The 24,533-nt window shown below is 39.4% G+C and overlaps 1 protein-coding gene across 1 annotated transcript in view; it reads left to right on the forward strand.

Moving 5' to 3' along the window:
• Positions 1–4,647: 4,647 nt before the first annotated feature.
• Positions 4,648–24,533, forward strand: part of PSKH2 (protein serine kinase H2) — a 21,416-nt gene continuing 1,530 nt past the window's right edge. The window contains exons 1-2 of the mRNA XM_011937093.1: positions 4,648–4,900; positions 9,711–10,377. Of these exons, the coding sequence (XP_011792483.1) occupies positions 4,716–4,900; positions 9,711–10,377 (852 nt within the window). The 5' untranslated portion in view covers positions 4,648–4,715. The remainder of the gene's footprint in view (positions 4,901–9,710; positions 10,378–24,533) is intronic.

Raw genomic sequence — 24,533 nt, forward strand, 5'->3', positions numbered from 1 at the left:
CCATCAAAAAAAAAAAATATATATCAGCCAGGTGTAGTGATGTGCACCTGTAATTCCAGGTATTCAGGAGGCTGAGGTGGGAAAATTACTTGAACCCTGAGCTTGGAGGTCAAGGCTGTGGTGAGCTGTGATCATATCATTGCACTCCAGCTTGGGTTACAGAAAGAGACCTAGTCTGTAAAAAATAACAAATACAGAGTAAAAGAATTAAATGATTCCCAATAACCCTATGACATTTGTGTTATTATTATTTCAATTTCACAGATAAGAAAACTGAGAAGACAGAGAGGTTAAATATCTTTCTTAAGGTCACAGAACTGGTAAGTGGTATACCAGGACTTGAACCTGGAAAGTCTCTTCTCAGAGCCGTCTCAGGAGGTTGCCATCAGGCTGCCGGCCAGAGCTGCAGTAGTCTCAAGGCTTGGCTGAGGTTGAGAATCAGTTCCTAGGATCACGCCCATAGTTGTCAGGAAGCCTCGGTTCTTTGCTCTCTGTCAGCTGGAGACCTCCGTTCCTCCTCACAGGAACTTATTTTATCAGTGATTTTTTACAATGAGATCATGCTATGTAGGTTTTTTTTTTTTTTTTTTTTTACCTTGCAACATATTGTATCTGTTTTATCATGTAACTAAACATATTTCTAGCCATCATTTTTGAAGGTTTTGGATGCAAATTGCCAACTTGAAAAGGCAGAAATCCTTTAGGCAAATCAGCAAAACAGTGAAATACTCTATCACTTTATCTTTTTAAATTTATGCACTAAAATAAGAAAACTTAATTTCCTGTTGTGCCTGGAGACTTCTTTGAGTCACTACTATAACAAAATGAAATTTGTGTTTTTACTGGACAGTAGAGATTTTTTCTATCACTTATTACTATATACTATTTTTTTTGTAGTTTTAAGACAAAATTTATAAAACTTGAAAAAGCTAAATATTCTTTCTTTGGTGCTAAATATAAAGATATGCAAGTTAACATGAATTATTCATTAGTGTAGTGACAGAAAAATACTCCCAGTAATTCAAGAATTATGACTGACTTGTCTGACTTGTTCAAGTCCTATTTTTGTAAGGTGTTGTGATAGTGCAAAATAGTTTGGCAGGGTGGCAGGAAAGTGCCCACCTTCTCTGAGTTTCACACAAAGCCATCCTACTTAGAGGCTCGTTATTATTTGTTTATGGGAAGAAAACTGTGAGAGTAGCTTTGCATTGTTGGTTTCACACGTCATGGTGTATGTGAAATTGGCTTAAAAGAGCCCCATGCCAGTTGTCATTATAAACACAGATCCTACACCTTGGGGAAAAGGCAGCTGATAAGCTGTATACCTTCAAACTGATGTTTAAGGCAGGAGATCACCTTAGAGAAAATTAATCCCAGTAGGGGGGATCTAAAGAGACCTAAAACTTGAAAAGCAACAACATTGAAGCTATTTCAAGCAGAACTAATGTCTAAATGAAGCAAGTTCTTCATTTTACCTGTTAAAAACGAAGGTTCCATCTTTTTGGCTGTAAGGTAAAGGGGGGTATAGTATTGTAGGGCTTCCTGGTGTATCACTCCTTAGGGTATCCCTAGTTACTTGTTGTGTACTCTTTATGTTACTGGAGTATGATAAAAACTGATGACAGAATATCATGATTGTATTCTTTTCCATATTTTCCACCAATATGTTCATGAAAGAAAGAAGTGAGTTTTCCCTAAATGTTAGTCTAAACCTGCAATGATTTTTTGATTTGGCATAGTTCCTTAAATCCTTGCAGTGGAATACTCTTTAGGGGTTGGATTATACTTAGTGAAGAATATCTCTCATAAACCAAGCCACTTAATTAAATCGCTGTATGAAATGTAAGTCAGAGAGTTATTCTAGGAAGCTGCTATAGTTTCAGAATCTCGATAGTCCAGGACACATTCGGAATTTAATTCTTTGTGTCCTCCTAATTCTTCTTTTTAAAAACTTCGTGTAGAGTAGAATCTGGCATCAGGTGACGGGAGCTATGTATTACACATTGTTATGAATGTTACAGTTGACTAGTAAGAATTTGTGACTTTTGGGCAATAAATGGCAGTTGAAGTATGATTTTTTTTTTGTTGTTAAAAAAGAGGTCCAATCTAATTACTCTTTATAATAAATACCATGTCACAGGACCATTTCCATTTATTAAGTTGCTTTAAGTGTCACAGGTAGCCACTTATAAGCACTAAACACATGGATATAAAAATAAAGCTTCATTTAAAGCTGGCCTTAAGTCTAGAGCTATTTTAACATTTTATTACTTTAATTAAGTTAAATATGTAATCTAAAGAACTATGAAGAGTTAATTAATGGGTGAATAGGAAATGGTCCCAAACAGTGCTTGAGTGGTCTCCATATAATCAAGCAATTACACACAATAAAGAGAAATACATGCAGGAGAGTCTATGTATTTGGATATTTTTCTATATGTTACTTTATGAATTATTCTTTCTGAGATTAGTCATATTAAAAGGATATACTTATGACCATTTTAACATTTCAGAGCTTAGTGGAAGTCCTTAAAAGTAAAACTCTCAAGTGCACAGGTACTTAAATTTTGTCTCCAAGCAAAGTATTTACATCAACAACACTTCTAGTTAATAGTTGGGGCTTTCCAAAAGAGAACTAATCAGTGGTTCTATTAATGTTTTCATTTTTAAAGGGCTTTAAAATCAGCGACTGTGTTTTCCAATTTTCAAGAAACATGGTTTAGGCTTAGTGGGAGGCTTGTGACAAAGCTTTCTCTGCTGTGTGGCCAGCTGCAGCCAGAACAGAAGAGGTTTCTGCAGCCTACTGTGAAGGCCCTCACTGCTGGGAGAAGGCGGATAGGCAGAGGGACTGTATCTGGCGTCTTCACTGCTGCCCAGGTTTAGGTTTTATAGTAGATGCTTCCTATATGCTGTGCGATCCTTATGCAAACAAACCTTACAACAGGCTCTCTGAGGAACGCATTTTGGTTTTTTCCTGAGTAGTACCTTAACATCTGACTTCAGTTTGTTCCCTTTGTTTCTCTCTTCCATTCTGTTTATACTATTAGGTTGCTGCAAAAGTAATTGCAGCTTTTGCCTTTATTTATTTATTTATTTTTGACCTGGAGTCTCGCTCTGTCACCCAGGCTGGAATGCAGTGGCGGGATCTCAACTCACTGCAACCTTTGCCTCCCAGGTTCAAGCAGTTCTCCTGCCTCAGCCTCTCAAGTAGCTGGGTCTACAGGCACGCACCACCAGGGCCAGCCAGTGTTTGTATTTTTTGTAGAGATGGAGTTTCACCATGTTGGTCAGGGTGGTCTAGAACTCCTGACCTCAGGTGATCCACCTGCCTCGGCCTCCCAAAGTGCTGGGATTACAGGTGTGAGCCACTATGCTTTTACTTTTAATGGCAAAGACACAATTACTTTTGCTCCAGCCTAATAGATAGCCTATTCTGCAAATTAGTTCAAAAGCTCGAGACATGTAAGAACAAGTGGTTTACCTGCTTAAAATAAACCTTGTTTCCTTGTTTCTTAGTAGTTGGAAAATTCTGAGGGTTCTTTAGGAAGAAAAGTCCATTATTTGGTAGTTATGCTTTCTTTGCAGGATGAACTAATTTTCCCTCAGCTATATGCAAGCCATATTTTAAATTTTCCATCAAAATATAGCTCTGGGAAAATTCATGACTAATTTATTCATCACAGACATTCCTTGTTAAACCAAACTACAAATTAAATGAAATTAGAAAGCAAATTACACAAATTGAAGTAGCACTGGCCTGGAAATCAGGAAACAGCCTCCAGTTCCAGTTCTACAACTTGCGAGGCATGTGATCTTGATTTGCTTGATCGTGACTGGATTTCATTTCCCACACATCATTTGTGTGTGTGTGTGTGTTTGTGTGTGTATGTGTGTGTATGAATGAATATAATTGACAAATGTCAATGAAATCTAATCAATATAGTGATATAATCAGTATACATTTATCAAAATGATAAATATAAGTATAATACTGTGTGTGTATAATTTATATACACACATTCACATACATGTATTATATATAAATAATACAAGAATGAAATATATAGAAAATGTAAAGTTACTATATATAATATTTATATATACACACATGTATATGTGTGTATATATATACACATATAGGTTTTCTCCTTGTATTTGCTTAGGGTGTTCGTCTGGGTTCTAAACATCTATTGTGGCCCTAAGTTTTTCTGTCTTAGATGGTTTACCCAGAAGATGGTCATGAGGGCCAGACACAGGCCTTTGTCAACCGTTTAATGCAATAGAAGGCAGTGAAGTTATACTTTAAATATTATAAGCTCTTAGAATTTTAATTGTTCATGTCATCCGAATATGAGCTCAGGGAAAAGTTCTTTAGAGGGACAATATCCTTTATAGAATCGTATAATTGTATATGTTCACTTCCTCAGGTTAGAGATGCAGAAAGTGAAGCCCAGAGAATTAGGCGCAGGCTCTGCCTGCTGGTTGACTTTGCTTTCATCAGGTCAGATTACACACACAGACGGTGACAAGCGATGCTCCAGGCATCTCGGTCGTCAGCGGGTATCCTGAGGGCTGTCCTCCTGACCACGACCCCCCAGTGGGGTTTCTTTCCGAGTGTGCCGCCCCTCGCAGCTGCTCTGGGATAAAGGGCGGAGGAACAGAGCTGGCTGCTTCCCGAGTCCCCGGGTCCTGCGAGCGCCGGGCGTGTTGCGGATATGGGGTGCGGCGCCAGCGGGAAGGTGGTCCCGGGGCCGCCAGCGCTGGCCTGGGCCAAGCACGAAGGTCAAAGTCAAGCCAGAGTCGGAGGCGCGGGGCCACGGCCCGAGGCGGCGGCCCAGGCGGCGCAGAGGATACAGGTGGCTCGCTTCCGAGCCAAGTTCGACCCCCGGGTCCTTGCCAGGTAAAGCGCCACGTGAGGAACTGGCCTGGGACTGGGCTGACAAAGAAAAACCCCTGGCCAAGACCGCCTCAAGGTTTCCTTCAGCTTGACTCAATTTTGGACAGGGTTCTTTCGGATGATAGACCACTGATCTACCCCTTTCTCTGCCCTTTTGAAATGTAAATCTTCTACAACCCAAGAGTGTCCTTTTCAAGCACCTGGGAGCCATCCCTTTGAAATGTAGTCTTCAAGAGAGTTAGGGCCACTGTCTCCCGGTCTCTGTGGGAGGGTAGGAGCCTAACTTCCATAAGGGCCAGGTAGCAAACACAGATCTCACTGACCACCTCTCCCTAACCTTCCCCCATTCTTTTCCACTAGCTCACCCTAGCGCTTAAAAACTTTCTTGCCTTTTATTTCAAAGGCGTCCATTTCCTTTCCCCTGTTGCAGAAGTCTTGACCCCTATTGCAATAGTCTGGGATAATCCTTCTTTGCTGTGTTCCATAAGTGCCTAGTACAATTTATCTTTGACATCTCCGAGCAGGGAGTTCAGAGGATGGGAAAAAAGAGAGCAGGAGCAGCAGCAAACAAGGGAAAGAATTCCTATCTTCAGAGGCGGGGTATGGGGGTGTGAGAGGACTGCCTGCCAACCTCTAGCGTCTGTGGCGGAAGACAGCTTTGCCACCAATATCCTGGGGCTGGGTCCTACCAGACCTGGTGTGTGAAGGATCTTCCACTAAATTCTAAAAATTGGGATTACAGTGAGTGAATTAGAGACGCGCCTTTGAGTCAGCCAGGCTTGAGGTCCAGTTCCATCTCTTCTATCATGTACCATTCCTTAGCTTTTTTCCTTCCTTAGTTTCTGCCTCTGTAAAATGAGAGTATCTATCTCATAAGACTGTTGTGAGCATAATTAAAGTAATACATGTAAATTATGCTGCACAGTGCATGGCACCAGTCCTCCTGTAGACATTAGTGCAATGCTGATTACTGTATTTTTGATTACTGATTATTGAAGTACAAATAAGCCCTCGCTATGTAGAAGATTGCAAGTTGGTTGGCCTCCTCAGAGTGTACCATGTTGGACATTTTGACCAAGTAAATCACAGAATCCCCTTCTCCTCTGTGTGTTTGGGGGGGCACAATAATGGGTGGCTCAGCTGGCTTCCCAAGGCACTTCTGGTCCTAGAATTGCATGCTCACTTCATCACAGTGCTCTGTCCAGAATCTATGCAGAGCGATTTCCTGGCTCTTTGAGAACTTTTAGTACAATGACTCCTGGAGGATTAGTCCAGTGGCTGCTAAGTTTAGAGAAGAATAAGACTGGCTAATATGACTGAACCGAATCTGAGTAGGTACATGGTCTTGTCAAGACTTAATTGGTTAAATGGCATCTCTGGTCATTTGTAGTCAGAGAGTTGATGCTAGTCTGGTCTAGTCTTCATCCACCCTCCTCATTCCCAATCCCCAGGTAGACCCAGCCCCACAGAGTGTAAAGGGATTGCAGAAGCAGAGGATCTCAACATTACAAGGGCTTCAGAGACTGTAACTCAAGGCTCATCTTTAACCAATGAGTAGTTGAGTCCCCAAAGGTTAAGTGATGACTTGTCCAAGTTAATGGTAGAATTGGGACTAGAACACAGTCATCTTTGTTCTCCGTTATGATTCCATCTATAACTCTTGCAGAAAAGAGATGATAGAATTTAAATATGAGTATATTTACTTTCTTGTTGGGAGTTTATTACAATTGTTTCTCTCAAGCAGATTGTGACACTATTATTTCCTTGTTTCAAATCTTTATGTTCAAAAATTCCCAGTTTGTATAATAGCAGCTGAGGTTAAAGTAATATTTCCAATTTACGTAGTCTCTGGGATGATACAAAATAGCCCCACCTGCTAAACTGACTTTGAGGCTACTCTTTTAAGAGAGCGGAGGGGTAAAAGTGAAGGAAACGCAAAGACCTTATAGAGGCATTCTTCCCTGCTTGATGTGATCGTTACTTAACGTTTTCAATATATATATGATGATTCAGGAATAATATGTATTCAGTGAATGATTCTTTTGTTCAATATTTATTGCTACTTCTCTGTGCTAGGTACTTTACAAGGTATAACCACGCAAATCATAAAGGTGGTCACCACTCATGGCTGTTGAGGACTCATGAGCAAGGCTGCAGCTGTAAGAATTTGTTATGGTACAAATTGAATAACAATCTGAAGCATTTATTTCCACCACTCTAAATCTTGGCTTAAAGTGTACTGTTTCCTCCAATGCCAAATTACTAGCGATTTTTCAAATATTGGAAATATGAAGCCCCCTTAACAGTATTGAAAAAAGCTTCTTTTATTTGAGCAAAAGAGTATAGTTCTCAGAAATGGTAGTTTGTTTGATATGATTAATTCTGTGAACAAATGAGTTTGATGGCAGCTTTGAGGGCATGGAGATAAATTAGCATTTGCAGAGTGCTTTCATCCACAATAGAGGTAATATAAAACTTGGTTGGTCTGCAAAGCAATAGAATTTGAGATGCCTGTGATTATCTTCAAAATTACACTGGGAATGCATGTGAATAAAAAAGCAGAGATGGAAAGGGAAAAGGGGAAAGAATCTATTTAAGATTACTAAATTGCTATCTGTTTTGATAAGGTAATTGTCCAGAAAATTAAGTGCTCTGTGGAGAACAAAGCTGTTTTCTGTAATCTGGTACAGCCAAATGTCATTTTTATTCGATACACACAGGAATATAAAGAACAAACAAGAAGGCAAAAAAAAAAAAAAAAGTTACAGGAAAAATAAGCTCAATAAAAGAAGTAAGACTGTTTAAAGAATAGTTTAGTATTTATATTTGAATCTTTAGTATTGAATATGTGGTATAAAAATGTGCCTTCTCCCTGGGTGCTCCCTGAGTACTTTCCATTCTCTGTCATCCTTAGCTAGGAGAGGTTTTATTAAATGGAAGTCTGGGCACAGTGGCTCACATCTATAATCCCAACACTTTGGGAGGCTGAGGTGGGCAGATCACTTCAGATCAGGAGTTCGAGACCAGCCTGGCCAACAGGGTGAAACCCCGTCTCTAATCTAAAAAAAAATACAAAAATTAGCCGGGCAAGGTGGCGTGCACCTGTAATCCCAGCTACTCAGGAGGCTGAGACAAGAGAATAACTTGAACCCAGGAGGCAGAGGTTGCAGTGAGCCAGGATCATGCCACTGTACTCCAGCTTGGGTGACAGAGCAAGACTCTATCTCAAAAAAAGAAAAAAGAAAAGAAAAGAAAGGGGACCTGTGTTCCAATCCTGACTCTACAACGATTGGCTAATGTGTTCTTTAAATTTCCTCATCGGTAAAACAAGAAGTTGGGTTAAATACCCAACTTTAATATTCCTTCCAGCTATAAAATAATGATTTCAAGTCTAGCATTTTCTTGACATGTCTTAAATATGAGGTAGAGGGTTAAATTTGATAGGATTCCTTTTTAATTTTTTTTTTTTTAATTTTTGAGGCAGAGATATCACTCTGTCACCCTGACTGGAGTGCAATGGTCTGATCACAGGCCACTGCAACCTCAAATTCCTGGGCTCAAGAGATCCTCCTGCCTCAGTCCCCCGAGTAGCTGGGGCTACAGCTGTGCATCATGACTGGCTAATTTTTAAATTTGTTATAGAGAAGGGTTCTCACTTTGTTGCTCAGGTTGGCCTCAAACATCTAGGCTCATGCAATCCTGCCACCTCGGCCTCCCAAAGTGCTGGGATTACACAATGAGTCACCGTGCCTGGCCAGATTCTTAAATTTTAATAGAGGTTTACACAGATAATTAAAGCTTAAGATCCCTAGCATTTGAAATCTGAGCTGACATCCAGGCCTTTTTTTTCCTTCAACTTTTATTTTAAGTTCAGGGATACATGTGCAGGATGTGCAGATTTATTACATAGGTAAACGTGTGTTCTTGGCCTTTTTGTGGGATAATTGGTTTACAAATTATTGACATACATTCCATGTTAAAATTCTCTTCACTGCCTAGAGATTCCAAGTGCGGGAATGGGGATGGAGGGAGACTGAGAAACTACTGGCTGCAAGGTGGCCATAGCACTACTCCCACCAGACTGCTGAAACCTGCTCTTATAATAGCACAGCTGCATTTACTTCTTCCTTAGTAACAGCTACTGTGTACAAGACGAGCCTGGGGCTGAGCTCACAGCCAAGCAACCCAAAGAAACACAGTTTATTCTCTGTCTCCTGATGTGGGATCCTCTGTCTTTTGAGAAATTATAAACAGGAGTAAGCTTCTACTGTATTCTCTCCCACTTGATTTGTTTGCTGTTGAAGAATAATAAAAACAAGGGCTAGAGGAAGGAAAGAAATTGGTAGAAGGGGGTCTTAACATTCTTGAAACAGTTTTTGTAAAATGCATTTGAAGGGGCTGGATTTGAATCCTATCCATTCCAACCACGATCTGGGTGGCCTTGAGAACTCATTTAACTTCTTTTTAAGTCTGAATTTCCTTATTTGAAAAAGGGGGGATATCATTATATTACCAGTAGGGTTTTTTAGGGATAAGATTTTTAAAAATTGTTGGCATATAATAACTGTATAATAAATGGTAGTTATTGTATTTCAGATTGTCTTCCTACCAACAAATTACCTTTATAGCATTTTCTTCCATTTTGAAACAGGATTTGGGGAAACTTTCAAAAATAATAAACACGAGTAATAATAAGCAAAGAAATCTGATGGGAGGAATAGAAGGATAGAAAAGATGATATAAAGCATGGACTTACGTAATTTTGAGAATCATCACTTCTGGGGATAACGTGTTTGTTTTTTCTTCCCAACAGATATGATATCAAAGCTCTTATTGGGACAGGCAGTTTCAGCAGGGTTGTCAGGGTAGAGCAGAAGACCACCAAGAAACCTTTTGCAATAAAAGTGATGGAAACCAGAGAGAGAGAAGGTAGAGAATTGTGCGTGTCTGAGCTGAGCGTCCTGCGGCGGGTTAGCCATCGTTACATTGTCCAGCTCATGGAGATCTTTGAGGCTGAGGATCGAGTTTACATGGTAATGGAGCTGGCTACCGGAGGGGAGCTCTTTGATCGACTCATTGCTCAGGGATCCTTTACAGAGCGGGATGCTGTCAGGATCCTCCGGATGGTTGCTGATGGGATTAGGTATTTGCACGCGCTGCGAATAACTCATAGGAACCTAAAGCCCGAAAACCTCTTATACTATCACCCAGGTGCAGAGTCGAAAATTTTAATTACAGATTTTGGTTTGGCACACTCTGGGAACGAAAGCGGTGACTGGACAATGAAGACACTCTGTGGGACCCCAGAGTACATAGCTCCTGAGGTTTTGCTAAGGAAGCCTTATACCAGTGCAGTGGACATGTGGGCTCTCGGTGTGATCGCATATGTTTTACTTAGCGGATTCCTGCCTTTTGATGATGAAAGCCAGACAAGGCTTTACAGGAAGATTCTGAAAGGCAAATATAATTATACAGGAGAGGTAAGAGAGCATTATTTTATTTCTATGGTGTTGGTTTAGAGTGGGGTTTCTCCACCTTGCCGCTTTTGACATTTAAGACTGGATTCTGCATTGGGGTTGTCCTGTGTGCTGTAGCAGGTTTAGCAGCATCCCTGGCCTCTACTCTAAATACCAGTAATGCACCTCCCCCAGTTGGGGGACCCCCCAGATGTCTCCAGACATTGTTAAATGTCCCTTGTGGGGCAAAATCGCCCCTGACTGAGAGCCATTTCACTCAAGATAGCAAGGGCCTCCATTACTAGCTGCCTGTGGTTAGCACATGACACTGACAATCAAGTAGATAAATGAGTTTCTCTGCAGTTTTTTTCCTCCAATCTGTGCAGAGCCTGAGCTGGCTGACTAGACTAATGTGTTCACAGAAGCTCAGCATGACGCTTGGGTGTTTGGCGAGAGATTTTCTGCCTTAAATCTTGATGATCCAAGCCCTTTTTGTGATGGTGATGAAGTGTTTTCTCAGCGAAATGTTTAACCTCACAGCTTGTGTAAAATATTTATCCACTGATTAAACTTGAAACTCCCAGTGTTCATGAACGTGTTAACTTTTTGTTGTTTTGGGTAGGGAAGGAAAGTTGCCAATGCTTGTGTGTGGGAAGCCTGACAAAATAGGAAATTCATTTCATGTGCAGCAGATGAGCAAATTTATTTGACTTTTAATTTCTCATAAAGAAAAATATTGATATTTGCTTATACCTACTTAAAATGTAGCATGTATATCTACAGCAACATCTTTAAGCAAAATTAAAGTTAAATAACAAATTTAAATACAATGTTTTCTACACTCTGCCAGACCTTTAGTGCCTTATGGTACATGTATAGGTTTTTGCAAATTCATATAAATTGACAAATGAGAACTAAAATTTACACAAGGAAGTAGGAAAGGATGGGAAAAATTCACAGACAATGCAATACCATTGATTATTAAAAGTCTGAAAAATGTCCAGCCTCACTAATGACCAAAGAAATGCAAATGAACACAAAAATGTCTTTTTATCGTCTTTCAAATTCATAAAGATAAAACAGAAAACAACTAAATTCTACTCATGGCTGCGAAGGGTACTGAGAGAATAGCCCTCTCACTAAGTACTAGTAGAGGACAAATTGTCACAGGTTTCTTGGAAAGTAGTTTGAAAACATGTATCTAGAACTGTATTAGTTCGTTTTCACACTACTGTAAAGAAATATCCAAGACTGGATAATTTATATTAAAAAAAAAGGTTTAGTTGTCTCACAGTTCTGCATGGCTGGGGAGGCCTCAGGAAATTTACAACCATGACGGAAGGCAAAGGGGAAGCAAGCTTGGACCTTCTCACATGGCAACAGGAGAGACAAGCGGAGAGGAAAGAGCCCTTTATAAAACCATCAGCTCTCGTGAGAACTCACTCACTATCATGAGAATAACATGTGGGAAACTGCCCCATGATCCAGTTACCTCCACTTGGTTCCCCTCCTGACACATGGGGACTACAGAGATTACAATTTGAGATGAGATTTGGGTGGGGACACAGAGCCAAAGCATATTAAGAACTTTAAAAAACTTATGTATTTTGATCTGATAATTCAACTTGTAAAAATCTAAGTAATCCCAGATGCAGCAAAAGTTTCACTGTAAGAGTTCTAATCCGAACTGTATTTACAAAAGTGAAAAATTAAAAAGAGTCCTGAGAGAATGTTTGAATAAATTATGGAACATCCATATGATAGAGTATGATAGTTCCCAATTTATGCACATTTAAAAATTGTAATGACATTGGAAAATTTTCACAATATACTGCCAAGTGGAATAAAAGCAGGATATAAACTGTGTATACACTATGATCACATTCATGTGGGAAAATGTTTGCATGGGAAAAGGCTAGGAGGAGATACAATAGAATGTCTACAGGGCTTTTCTCCTGGTATGGAGATTTGGATCATTTTGATTTTCTTTATAGTTTGAGTATCTTTGTATTTCTGTTTTTGTTTTGTTTACAAAGAGCACACATTTCTGTTTTGGTTTTATCTGCCACTGCATAACAAACCATCCACAAACCTAGTGGCTTAAAACAATCATCACCTTTTTATGACCCATGAACCTGTGGCTGATGAGGCTCAGCTTGTGACTCTTCTGCACCACATGATGTTGGGTGGGACTGCAGTCTTCTGGGGGCTTGACTGGGATGGAATATCCATGAGGGTCCCACTCAAATGTCTGGCATCTTGGTGGGGATGGCTGGAATCTGGGTTCAACTAGATCATTGGGACTCCTAGGCCTTTCTCTCTCATTCTCTCTATGCATCTTTGACTCTCTTTTCCTCCACGAGTTTCTCCATGTGCTTTCTCCAGCAGGGCAGCCAGATTTTTTACATGACAGCTGAGGGAAGGGGATATTCCAATAGGGAGCTATGGAAGTTGCCAGTCCTCTTCAAGGCTAAACTTGAAAATAGCACAGATCCATGTCTGCGTCATTCTGTTGATTACTGAGTCCTAGGCCAGCCATGATTCAGTGTTGGGGGAACTACACAGAGTGTGATATTGAGGTTACGGTCCATGGAGGCCATATTTGGACTAGATATTATAATTATTTTTTAATGTGAAAGAATAATAAACAACATACAATATTTTCTGTTACAAAGTCCTTTTGTTAGGTTTAATTCAGAGAGTTCCTAAGGTCAGTATCCCCAGAAGCAACTCTGAGAAGAGGATTCATGTGCAAGTGATTTATTGTGGAGAGACTCTAGGGGAGACAGATAAGGGAGTGAGGGGAGCAGGACAAGAAAGGCAAAGAGGCCAAGGCCACAGAGGGTAGGCCTTATTCAGCAGGGGAGATATTAATACTTCTCAGCATTGTCCAGAAGCTAATGGGAGGGTTTTCACACCACACCTATCTGTTGGTCACTGGGGTTGGTAATGGTGGTAAATTCTTAGGCCCTCTGAGGTCAAGGCAAAGTGACTCCATGAGCCCCAGGGCAAACTGCTGAAAAAGAGCAGGGAGCTGAGTTTTAGAAGCAAAGCACTTAAAAAGAGGGGTGTGTGCATGCATACAGGAAAGACAGGCCCAGGGTCTAGATGAAGCACTGACAGCATCTCCATAGTGGGAATTGCAAGGCACCCTCTGTTTCTTGAGGAAATGCCTGCCTATAGCCCCAGAGTGCTGACAGCATACACCACAGGGGAGTGTGGCTGCTTGTAATAAAGTTCTGGATTTATATTATCTTGATTTTCTTCCCCATGTCTGTCAGGAACTCATGTCCAGCATATTAACATTTCTTTTGATATCACAAAGTGTCTTAGTCAGTGCAGGATGCCATAATAAAATACCACAGGCTTGATGGCTTAATTACTTGGGGGCCTCATCTCCAAATATAGCCACACTGGGGGTTAGGGCTCAATAGATAATTTTGAGAGAATAAAATACTCAGTCCATAATACCAAGGAATCATATATTGGTAGACTCAGAAAATATCATCATGTTTTCATTTGTCATCATATTATTATATATTTAACATCTATTGCCAATCTAGTAATTGCTAATTGTACCAATTTTATTTAAAATCAGCAAGTGACCATTGTAGGGTAAAGAGAATTTTCCTTCCCCTTCTTCTGAATATAATTTGAATCTATAAGACCAACTGACAATAGGCAGATTAACAGGAGAAAATGTATGCAAATTTATTTCTGTGCACAGGAGCCACACAAAAGATAAGACTTAAAGAAGGGCCAAATGCCTGAAGTTTTTATACTGTACAGAAAGGAATAGAGAATTGGAGTTTGGAGACAGGTTATGGGAGGGAGAGGGGAGCAAAGGCATGGTGAGCAAGGGCTGTCTTGTTTTGCACATGATGTCTCTCAGGTAGCAGCTCTCAGAAAGAATAGATGGAATCCAGTGGTGACAGTTTCCCTGTTGGAACTTTAATAGTGTCAGATATTTCCTATGAGTGAATCTTTCCTAGTTCAGGATAAGGCTGATAAGGGGTCTCAGAGAAATCCTGTTTACATCCACTGTTTACTTTGCTAATGTAGATTTCCTCTACAGATGCAAATCTTTTCTACAAAAGGACAGCCATTGCTGTGTCTGCAGCCCCTCTAAAGAGCCATCTCAAAATATGCCATATAAGTATATTTTGGTGGATATATTTTGGTTTCCCATATCATCAAGTCTGGAAGCATAGACGTGGTAGACAGAATAATGGCCCACCAAAGATGTCCACGCCCTAATACCCAGAACCTGTGATTGTTACCTTATGTGGTAAAAGAATTTGCAGATGTGATTAAGTTAAAAGTCTTGAGATTGGGAGATTATTCTGGATAATCTGGGAGGCCCAATATGGTCACAAGTTTATAGTACAGAGACAAGTGGGTCAAAGTTAGAGAGAAGAGATATGACTATGGAAACAGGTTGAAGTGATGTGCCTTCGAAGATGGAAAGAGGGGTCATGAGGTAGGGAATAAGGACAGTCTCTAGGAGCTGGAAAAAGCAAGGAATGCATTTTCCCCTAGAGCCTCTGGAAGGAAAACAGCTCTGGTGACAGTTTGATGCTAGCCCATAAGACCCATTTTAGACTTCTGATTTGCAGAACTGTAAAGTAATAATTCACATTTTTAAAAAAGGGTTTCTTTTGCCTATAACTGAAATTCCAGATATGACACATGTATAAATCACTTATTTTTCCCAGAATTCAGGTATAAAAATAAATTAAATAGGTTGGGCATTGTGGTGCACACCTGTAACCCCAAAACTTTGGGAGGCCAAAGCAGGCGGATTGCTTGAGCTCAGGAGTTCTAGACCTGCCTGGGCAACACGGCAAAACATTATCTCTACAAAAAATACAAAAAGTTAACCAGGCATAGTGATGTGTGCCTGTAGCCCCAGCTATTCTGGAGGCTGAGAGGGGCAGATTGCTTGAGCCTGGGAGGTCTAGGTTGCAGTAAGCTAAGATTACAACACTGCACTCCAGCCTGGGTGACAGAGTGAGACCCTATCTCAAATAAATAAATAAATGAAATAAAATAAATTGGATGAAAACTTCCAGAGATTTATGTGGTATGCCTCTTATGGTGAAGGGGAGTGATGTGTTTAATATAAATACTAAATATTATACTAATATCTAACAGAGCCATACTCAAGCTCCACCCATATATAAGTAAAAATTAGCCAAAATACTAATGTTTAACATTTTTGGATTTTGTTTTGAAATATATTCTTTTTCATGAAATCTTCAATGGTCATTCCACTTCTGTCATTCTTTCCCTTTTCCGAATACCATTTAAAATTACAATTAATTTCATTTGTTCTAATTTAATCTGGTTGCTATAGGTTGTTGCTTTAAGACATTATAAGCTCCTTAAAGGCTGAGATACTACCATATTTTCTCTGTGTGTTCAATAAGACATCTAAAAGGAATAAGCATGGAGAATGCATTCAATTACAAATAAATTGCTTTTGAAAAATATTAAAAGTTTCTGATTTATAACTGCATGAGTAAATGTATCTCAAATATAACTGTTTTGAACACAGCCTAGAATTTCTGACTTATAGTTAGGTATATTATTAGATAATTAACATCTTTAATTGCTGAATGTATTAGATCCATTCTGGAACATGTAGATGGTCTGAAAGGCTACATTTACTCTATTCACTGGGTTTTGTAGGGTAGGCGTGGGCTTTCCGTTTTCTAGTTGATTTCTGCAATGCTGGAGGAGTAGCCAGGGTAGACAGGTACAACAGATGGTGGAGAAGGGATGGAAGAGAGCAAAGATTTCCTCCCCAGTGTGCAAGGAAGGCCTTCATTTATCTGCTTGATTGCCAGTGCCATCACAACGGCTCTTGGATGGTCGCAGAGCTCGTGCTTGAGACACTAAGTAAAGGACTCATCATGGAGAGCATTTGAAGACATCTTTATGTGGTCCTCACCCCTTTCTTCTGGGCAGGTCTTCCTCGTGCCAGAAATTTTGTTCTGCTCTGGGAATAACCCCACAAAAATTGCTCAGTGTCTCTGCTTTTAGGAGCCTAATGGTCTTGGCTGAGAGATCAAGTATGATTATGTATCTCTTCTAATACAAGTGCTTTAATACAAGTGGGAACAAAGCCTCAAAGTTCACAGGGGCAATGGAAGAAAATCTGTCATTGCTTAGGAAAATTGGGTCGGGGTCCAGGAAAAGGGCCACATTTGTGCTATCTTAGAGGAAGGGTAGGAGTTTCTGGAAGGAAGAAGATTCCAAATAGACAGAATATATACAAAAGCATATAAGGGAATACACTGACTAGTAAAATGTAAAAACTTCATGCCAGGAGCAGTGGCTTAGGCCTGTAATCCCAGCACTTTGGGAGGCCGAGGCAAGCAGATCACGAGGTCAAGAGATCGAGACCATCCTGGCCAACATGGTGAAACCTCGTCTCTACTAAAAATACAAAAATTAGCTGGGTGTGGTGGCGCGTGCCTATAATCCTAGCTACTCAGGAAGCTGAGGCAGGAGAATTGCTCCAACCCAGGAGGCGGAGGTTGCAGTAAGCCAAGATTGTGCCACTGCATTCCAGACACTGCACTCCAGCCTGGTGACAGAGTGAGACGCTTTCTCAAAAAAACAAAAACAAAAAAACAAACAAAGAAACAAAAAACTTTAGAGCTCAGATTAATGCATACGTGTGTGTGTGTGTGTGTGTGTGTGTTTGTACATGCATGCATATTGATATAAGTATTTTGAAAAACTATGTAATATAATAATTAAGAACACAATCTGGGCCAGGCATGGTGGCTCATATGTATAATCCCAGTGCTTTGGGAGGCTGAGGTGAGAGGAGCACTTGAGCCCAAGAGTTCAAGGCCAGCCTGGGCAACATAACAAGACCCCATCTCCACAAAACACATTTTTTTTTTAAATTAGGTGGGCATGGTGGCAGGTGCCTATGGTCCTAGCCACTTGAGAGGCTGAGGCAAGAGGATCATAGCTGCAGTGAGCTATGATCACACCACTGTACTCTAGTCTTCTGGATAACAGAGTGAGACCTTCTCTCTAAACAACAGCAACAAACAAACCAAACAAATAAAATTCCATGATCTGGAACAAGACTGGCTGGATTCCACTACCAGCTCTGCAATTTACTAACTCTATAACTTTGGACATTAAAAAAATTTTTCTGTATCTCAGTTTCTGCATTTGTGAAATGGTAATCATGGTGGCACCTACCTAACAGGGTTGTTGTGAAGATCAAATGAGCTAATAGATTTAGGTGCTGAGACTATTTTCATACGCTACTATATACAGCGTTAGTGCTATATATATGTTTATTATTTTTGTTATTGTTACTATTAACTTGGGAGACTGGGACTGAAAGTTTGAATTTTGCATAAGTAAGTTATTAGTTTTATGGCTTTTTCTGCAGTACAAACTTCATTTATCAAGTACACCTTTTAAATCTTTTACATGGAATAGTGAAGAAAGGTTGGTGTTAGAATTTTAATATTAATGATAAATTACAAGAATTCTCATCAATGAGTTGTGAATCATATATTATTGTCTAATTATATTCCACTGTATCACAGTCATCTTTTTTTGGTGAGCAACACATTGATTTTTTAAAAAGGAGTCTTATAACCATATTAGCCAGCTGACAAGGACAGACAGTGGCATTAAAAACATTTTTTTCTTTTTTGAGAGACAAGGTCTCACTCTGTCACCCAGCAGGCTAGAGTGCAGTGGCGTGATCATAGCTCACTGCAGCCCCAAACTCCCTGGGCTCAAGCAATCTTCTCACCTCTGCTTTCAGAGTAGCTGGAACTACAGGTATGTGCCATGCACAGCTCATTTTTTTTTAAAAAAAATGTTTTGCAGAGATAGGATCTCATTATATTGCCCAGGCTGGTCCTGAACTCTTGTTCTCAAGTGATCCTTCTGCCTTGACTCCTGAGTTGCTGGGATTACAGATGTGAACCACAGTACCTGGCCTAAAAACATACATATGTATATATATTTTAAAATCTCACATGGATATTGATAGAAAATGGTCCCTATCTACTTAGGTTCACCTATGATTCTCACACTGTTAGGAAAAACTTTTGCTGATATTCTCTTTTAGAAGTAACATGTCTGATTGATTAAGCTCATTTTCACCAGCCATGATCCCAATTTTGTTCTGTCTCCTTTTCTCCACTAATTTCTCTTATTCTCTTGTTCTCCATTCAGGTTATTAAGTAGGAAAAAAGGAAACAAAAGCAGAACATTCAGTATTTTAATTCTCTTTCCATCATGACTAGAATTCTTGGAATGAATACTGTACCATATTTCAGATAGGTCTGCTAAGCCTTAATTCCTGTAATTTGCTTCCCATTCCTATGATTTAGTTCCCAGGTACTTATGCTCACCAAAAAATGTGGTGCTTAACAGTTTTTAATGATATTTTTACTTTAAAAGTTATTTTATAGAAAATAATTTTAGTGGTTTTAAATCTTACAAAAGTAAATTCATTTTCTGCTCTATCACTTTCTTCATCTCTTCTCTGACTTGCCTTAAACTGAATGGATATAAACCTTCATCTCTTAAACTCAATCACAGACAATAACGTTTCTAGGAAGGGAAATGATGGTGGTGCATTTTGTTTTGACTGTGTGGATTTCATCTTGCATTAGTGATTAGAGTATAAACATAACTATGCTGTCTGCTTTCTTGGTTAGGGTGCATCTTGACCTTGGTATCATCAGTGGAATTCACAGAGTTGAGAGAAAAGGAACTATTTGAGTAAAGTTTCCAGAAACTGACTTAATATTAATACTATGTTTATATTATATTTTATTAGTTTTAAACTACAAGAACTAGTTATAAATAATAAATACATTATTCTATATGTTTATACTATAAGCACTAGTTATGAATAATAAACATATATTATGCATAGAAGAATGAGTCATCTGTTGATTTGGGGTTTAAAGGCCAATTTTTTAAAAAATTATTTTGGCCACTCTTGTGTTGTTTTTTTCTTTGGAGAAAATGGAACACCCCTCTTGTTAACTTCTGGTGCTTTGAAAAATAGTAGGTGCTCAAAAAACTTCAACTGTCCCCAATTTTACTTAAATTTAGTGTTTTCCTTATGAGTAAAGAAATGGAAGCATTCCTTCTCTCAAAGCAGAACCCCTTCACGCACAAAAATATCCTCTTTATGAGCCTTGTGTAAGATTAATTAACTTTCCATTTTAAAATTAAATGGTACCTATGACTTGTATGTATTCACTCTTCCCAGAGTTTACAAATGCCCCAGCAGACAGAGCATTCTGACATAATTAGTCAATGCTTTTTCTTTCTGCAGTTTCATTTTTGGCAAGATAAAGCATTAAAAATCTGCTTTGTAGATTGAGAAATAAAGAAATAAAAATATTAAATATCTATGACAAAAATGATGTATGGAATCTTCTGCTCCCTGAGATGTGGAAGAAGAATTTTTGCCATGTCTACTACTAACACAGTCATGCAGAGTAATCAGTTTGGGGCATATTTACATGACATTTATTTGCAAAGCCTTGAGTTAAATTCTACAAAGACCATATACTAATGTTCAAAGAAGGAAGGAAAATTCATCAGAAGGTTGTCACGAGTAGAAATTTTTAATAAAACTTAGGATTTTTGTGGAGATAAATGTGACAATGAGTACTTCTAGTGCAAGGAATTGAAGGATAGCTTATTTATTTTTTTAAAATAGATATATTTGTAGCTTTTAAAAAAGTATTTAGTTAAATCCACTGATAAGTACCCTATACTTCAAGAGCTCTATATTTAGCAAATTGCAACATTAATTACAATCTTAAATTCAAAGGTTTGCATCTAGAATTTTAGGCACTGGGTCCTTGTTGTGTGTGTGTGTGTGTGTATAGTGTTTAGCTTTTTAACAATTTTTGTTTCTTTGTATTTTGACACAGGGTCTTGCTCTGTCCCCCAGGCTGGTTACTGTGGTATGATCACAGTTCACTGCAGCCTCAACCTCCTGGACTTAAGTGACCCTGCCACCTCAGCCTCCAGAGAACCTGGGACTACAGGTGCGCGTCACCACGCTAAGCTAATTTTTGTATTTATTGTAGAGACAGTGTCTCACTGTGTTACCCAGGTTGGTCTTGAACTCTTGGGCTCAAGTGGTCCTTCTGCCTCGGCCTTCCAAAATGCTGGGATTTCTGGCATGAGCCACCACTCCTGGTCCTAATAATTATTTTTAATAATGATTCTTTGTGGGCATTTATGTAAAGGAACTAAGAAATATTAAAGCATTGACTAGTTGTAGGACTGTTAGTCATTTTTAAACCAGTTACCTAGTTAGCTTTTGAATATTTACCAATCTTTTGCACAAGATATTAAATTAGCCCCACTAATTTGTGTTCATAAAAAAGAAGAGAATGAAAATATTAATCTTGAATGTATGACTCTTGTCTCCTCGAAGAGGAGCCACCAATCTCCATGGGATTCCTGGGACTCATGGTGAGGAGGAGAGATAGGGGAACTATAGTACACAAAGTGATGGGTGATCCCTAGATAAAGAGAAACTTGAACAGAACATTTAATTTGGAAACTGATGCAGAAAACTGGAGAGGGAAGGGTCTGACTACCACACCACGGAAGGCAACTGAAAGGAAGAAGAGGGCAGAATAGGTGGGAGTTGGAGAACAGAGCCAGTGAGCGGCAAGTTGGGGAGATGGGTTAGAGAGTCACCAATGAGAGGAAGTTAGAGAAATCGTGCTGGAGATGAGTCCAGCAGGTCCTCGCCAGGGCAGGTCAGGCTGTGTTGTGAGACGAGAGCCAGACTCTTTTAAAGGGCCTGGATGTGGGCAAGCAGCAGAGGAAAATTGTTCATCAAAAAACTGGAAAGCAGTAAACTACAATCATTTTTTACTTCTCTGAAGGTGAGAGTCAAGATATCTAGAGCATGTAAGATACCATCCCTCTGAATTCCTTTGAATCCTTTAAAGCTAATAAGTAGTGCAGTTGCTGGTATAAGTTGCAGTTTTGTGCCTTTTTTGGGTTACGGTTGTTTTACACAGTGAAGCCAATCTCTGTTGGAAAAGACAGAAAAATAAGCAAAGAACCAGATGAAGAAAATAGAAAGGGGGGAAAAAAGGCCTGAAATATCCACAAATGTTACAATTTACTTGCAACTAAATTAATTTAACGATCTTGGGGTAAAATAAAGTTCTCCTTTTCTTTGTAACATAGTTCATCACCTCTTAACACATAACTTTTTTTTGAGGGTGCACATTTATCATGCTGTCGTGAGTGGAACTGGTTTGAGAATTATTGGATAATTTTCATATTCCAGTTCTCTAAGTGCAGTCAGTTAATCTGTCCACAAAAGAACTGAGGAAGGAGTTAAGGTGTGAGGATTTAATACAAACAAGAACTACAGTAACAATATTTACAGGTTGAAAATCATTTTTCACATCCTTGGTCTAATTTGGTCCTAATGACAATCTCGTGAAGGAGATATGATGATCCCCATTTTTCTGACAAGGAAACTGAGACCCTGAGGTGGCAGAGCTGTGTGTGGTCAGACAGCCTGTCTAGTCCAGATCCACTGACCTCATGCTTTTTCCACAGTAAGATGGGTTAGCAGTGGGGCTTGGGGCCGTGTCTACCTGAGACTGTCAAGAAACACCAAACAAAGGGGAATTTTGAAGCAAAGAGTGGGGATGGCCAAATTTGGGAGGAGAAATTATAAGGAAAGCTTATTGGACATCAAGTGGATGGGAAAGCTGGTAAAAAGACTAAATGATGTTGTCAGGTGACAGCTGGTCCATAGTGGGTATTCGATTCAAGCTATGGTTTCCTAGTTGTTTTTGGTTATATAGCACTATTAGTTAAACATTTGGGGGCATGCACACTCCATTTTTATTCATTAATAGATATGTACATGTATGTATATTAGTCTATTCTATACTTTACTAAACGGACAAAAATCAATTTTAGATTAATAAAAGAAAAATAAAATAGTTCATTTTCTTTCCGTGGCTGCCCTTTTCTAATATGAAATGTGAAGTTGACTCCTAGATACTCTCCAGTTGTTCTTTATGGCTCAGGAATTCTGCAATTTATAACTCATGTTTGAATAATAAGCTTTGTCTGAAGAACTTTTTTTCCAGTTACTTTATTTTCTGCAACTGCATTTTAATGTACAATCATTTGGGGTCATCTTAATAAGCTCTCCATAAACCTTGCTGCACATATTTTATATTCTTTCAGAAAGATTCAGTTGCTTGTCTTAAAATGTTCCAGAGGAGCCATCTAATTTAACCTTCATTTAAATAGTCTTGAGCTCAGATAAATGTGTCTGGATTCAGGGCCAAACAGATGTCTAGCCAGAACCAGAGGGCATGGCATTGTGAGTGTCAGCCCCCGATGTGCTTTTTCTAGACTTGCAGAGTTTATATTTTATTTTTCCTGTGTTTGAGTATTTGTCAGATATGCTCATTTATTTTATGACTTTTATTTCTGGGATAAATATTTCTCATATCTCATTTACCTAAATACACTGAAGGAAAACAAAGAAGAGTTCTTTTACTGGTTTCTTATTCAAATTCTGGATTAAGGTTGGGGACAGTGGTTCATGCCTGTAATCCCAACACTTTGGGCGGCCGAGGCGGGCGGATCATCTGAAGTTAGGAGTTTGAGACCATCCTGGCTGACGTGGTGAAACCCTGTTTCTACAAAAATACAAAAATTAGCTGGGCTTGGTGGCACATGCCTGTAATCCCAACTACTTGGAAGAGTGAGGCACGAGAATCACCTGAATCCGGGAGGTGGAGGTTGCAGTGAGCCAAGATCGTGCCACTGCACTCCAGCCTGGGCGACACAGTGAGACACCATCTCAAAAACAAACAAACAAACAAATTCTGAGTTAAGTTGGCATCGGTGGGGGTAGGAGTGGGCCTGTAGTCACAGTTACTTGGGAAACTGAGGCAACAGGATGGCTTGAGACCAGGAGTTCAAGTCCAGCCTGGGCAATATAGCAAGACCCCATCTCTAAAAAAAACAAACAAAATAACAAAAAACAAAACCTAGAGTTAATAGGGTGCTCAGAGATTGGAGAGTGTGATGTCTATGTATGGACTCTGATTTATCCTTACACAAGGGCAAAGAAAATACATGGAAGGATTCCCTTATCTTTCCTTGGAAATACCATCTTTTAAAAACACACATCAACTAGAAAGTGTATTTGAGATACAGCAAACGTATGGGCAATTTTCTCAATGTTTCTCTTTTTGTAGAGGACAAAGGATACTAAACTGCTGCGTTTTCCAGGTATGTGGTATGTGCTGGTAGTGTCAACCTAAAGGATGAGGCTGAGGCACAAAATATAATTTTTAAGAGCTTGTCTGATCAGGTCGGAGTGAGGACAGCTGCTCTGGAAAATGTCCTAACTTCTGTGGGGCGTGTGCTCTTAGGTCTGGGCTGATACAAAGTTGTTTGAGAGGAATTAACACTGGTTTACAGAAATAACATTGATTAGTGATTGGCTGTATTGTTGAACTGCAGGGTGTGAGTGATGGTGTCCAACCTATGGCACTTTATGGCTACTTGGTGTTAGTTAGTGTAGAGCCCACACAGCAAGTGGCTTCAGGAGGTAATTATTTAGCTCAAGAGGGGAATGAGAAGTGAAGGCTGTTATATTTCAGTGTCTTTCTTGGCCTGATAATTTAAAGGGGCTTGCATTCCTCAGATTAAATGTTTCTTTTCTTTCTCAGCAGATAACGCAGAAAGCAAATTTGAGTATAAAGCAACAGTCTTCTTATCCCCATGCTCACAAATGCCACTATGAAGTGCTGCTATTGTACTTAAAGTATGTGCAATTGCTGTAAACACTGTCACAATAAATCCCTGAAATAGGAACTACTTAGCTGTGCATATTGTACTGTGTCATCGCTGTTACATGTCGAATCTATTTGTAGTCAAATCTATTTTAATCTATTTGTTACATGTTGAATCTATTTGTTCCCAGCTGACTGGGAACAGTGAGGGCCCAGTGTGTTTGAGGAAGGGCACTTCACTTCATTCCCTCCTTTCCTTTCCTTCCTTCCTTCCTTCCCTCCCTCGTTCCTTCCTTCCTTCCTTCGTTCTTTCCTTCCTTCGTTCTTTTCCTTCCTTCCCTCCCTCCCTCTCTCTCTTTCTTT

Source organism: Colobus angolensis, unplaced genomic scaffold (genome assembly GCF_000951035.1).
Source record: "Colobus angolensis palliatus isolate OR3802 unplaced genomic scaffold, Cang.pa_1.0 Scaffold16, whole genome shotgun sequence".
NCBI classification, from domain to species: Eukaryota; Metazoa; Chordata; class Mammalia; order Primates; family Cercopithecidae; genus Colobus; species Colobus angolensis.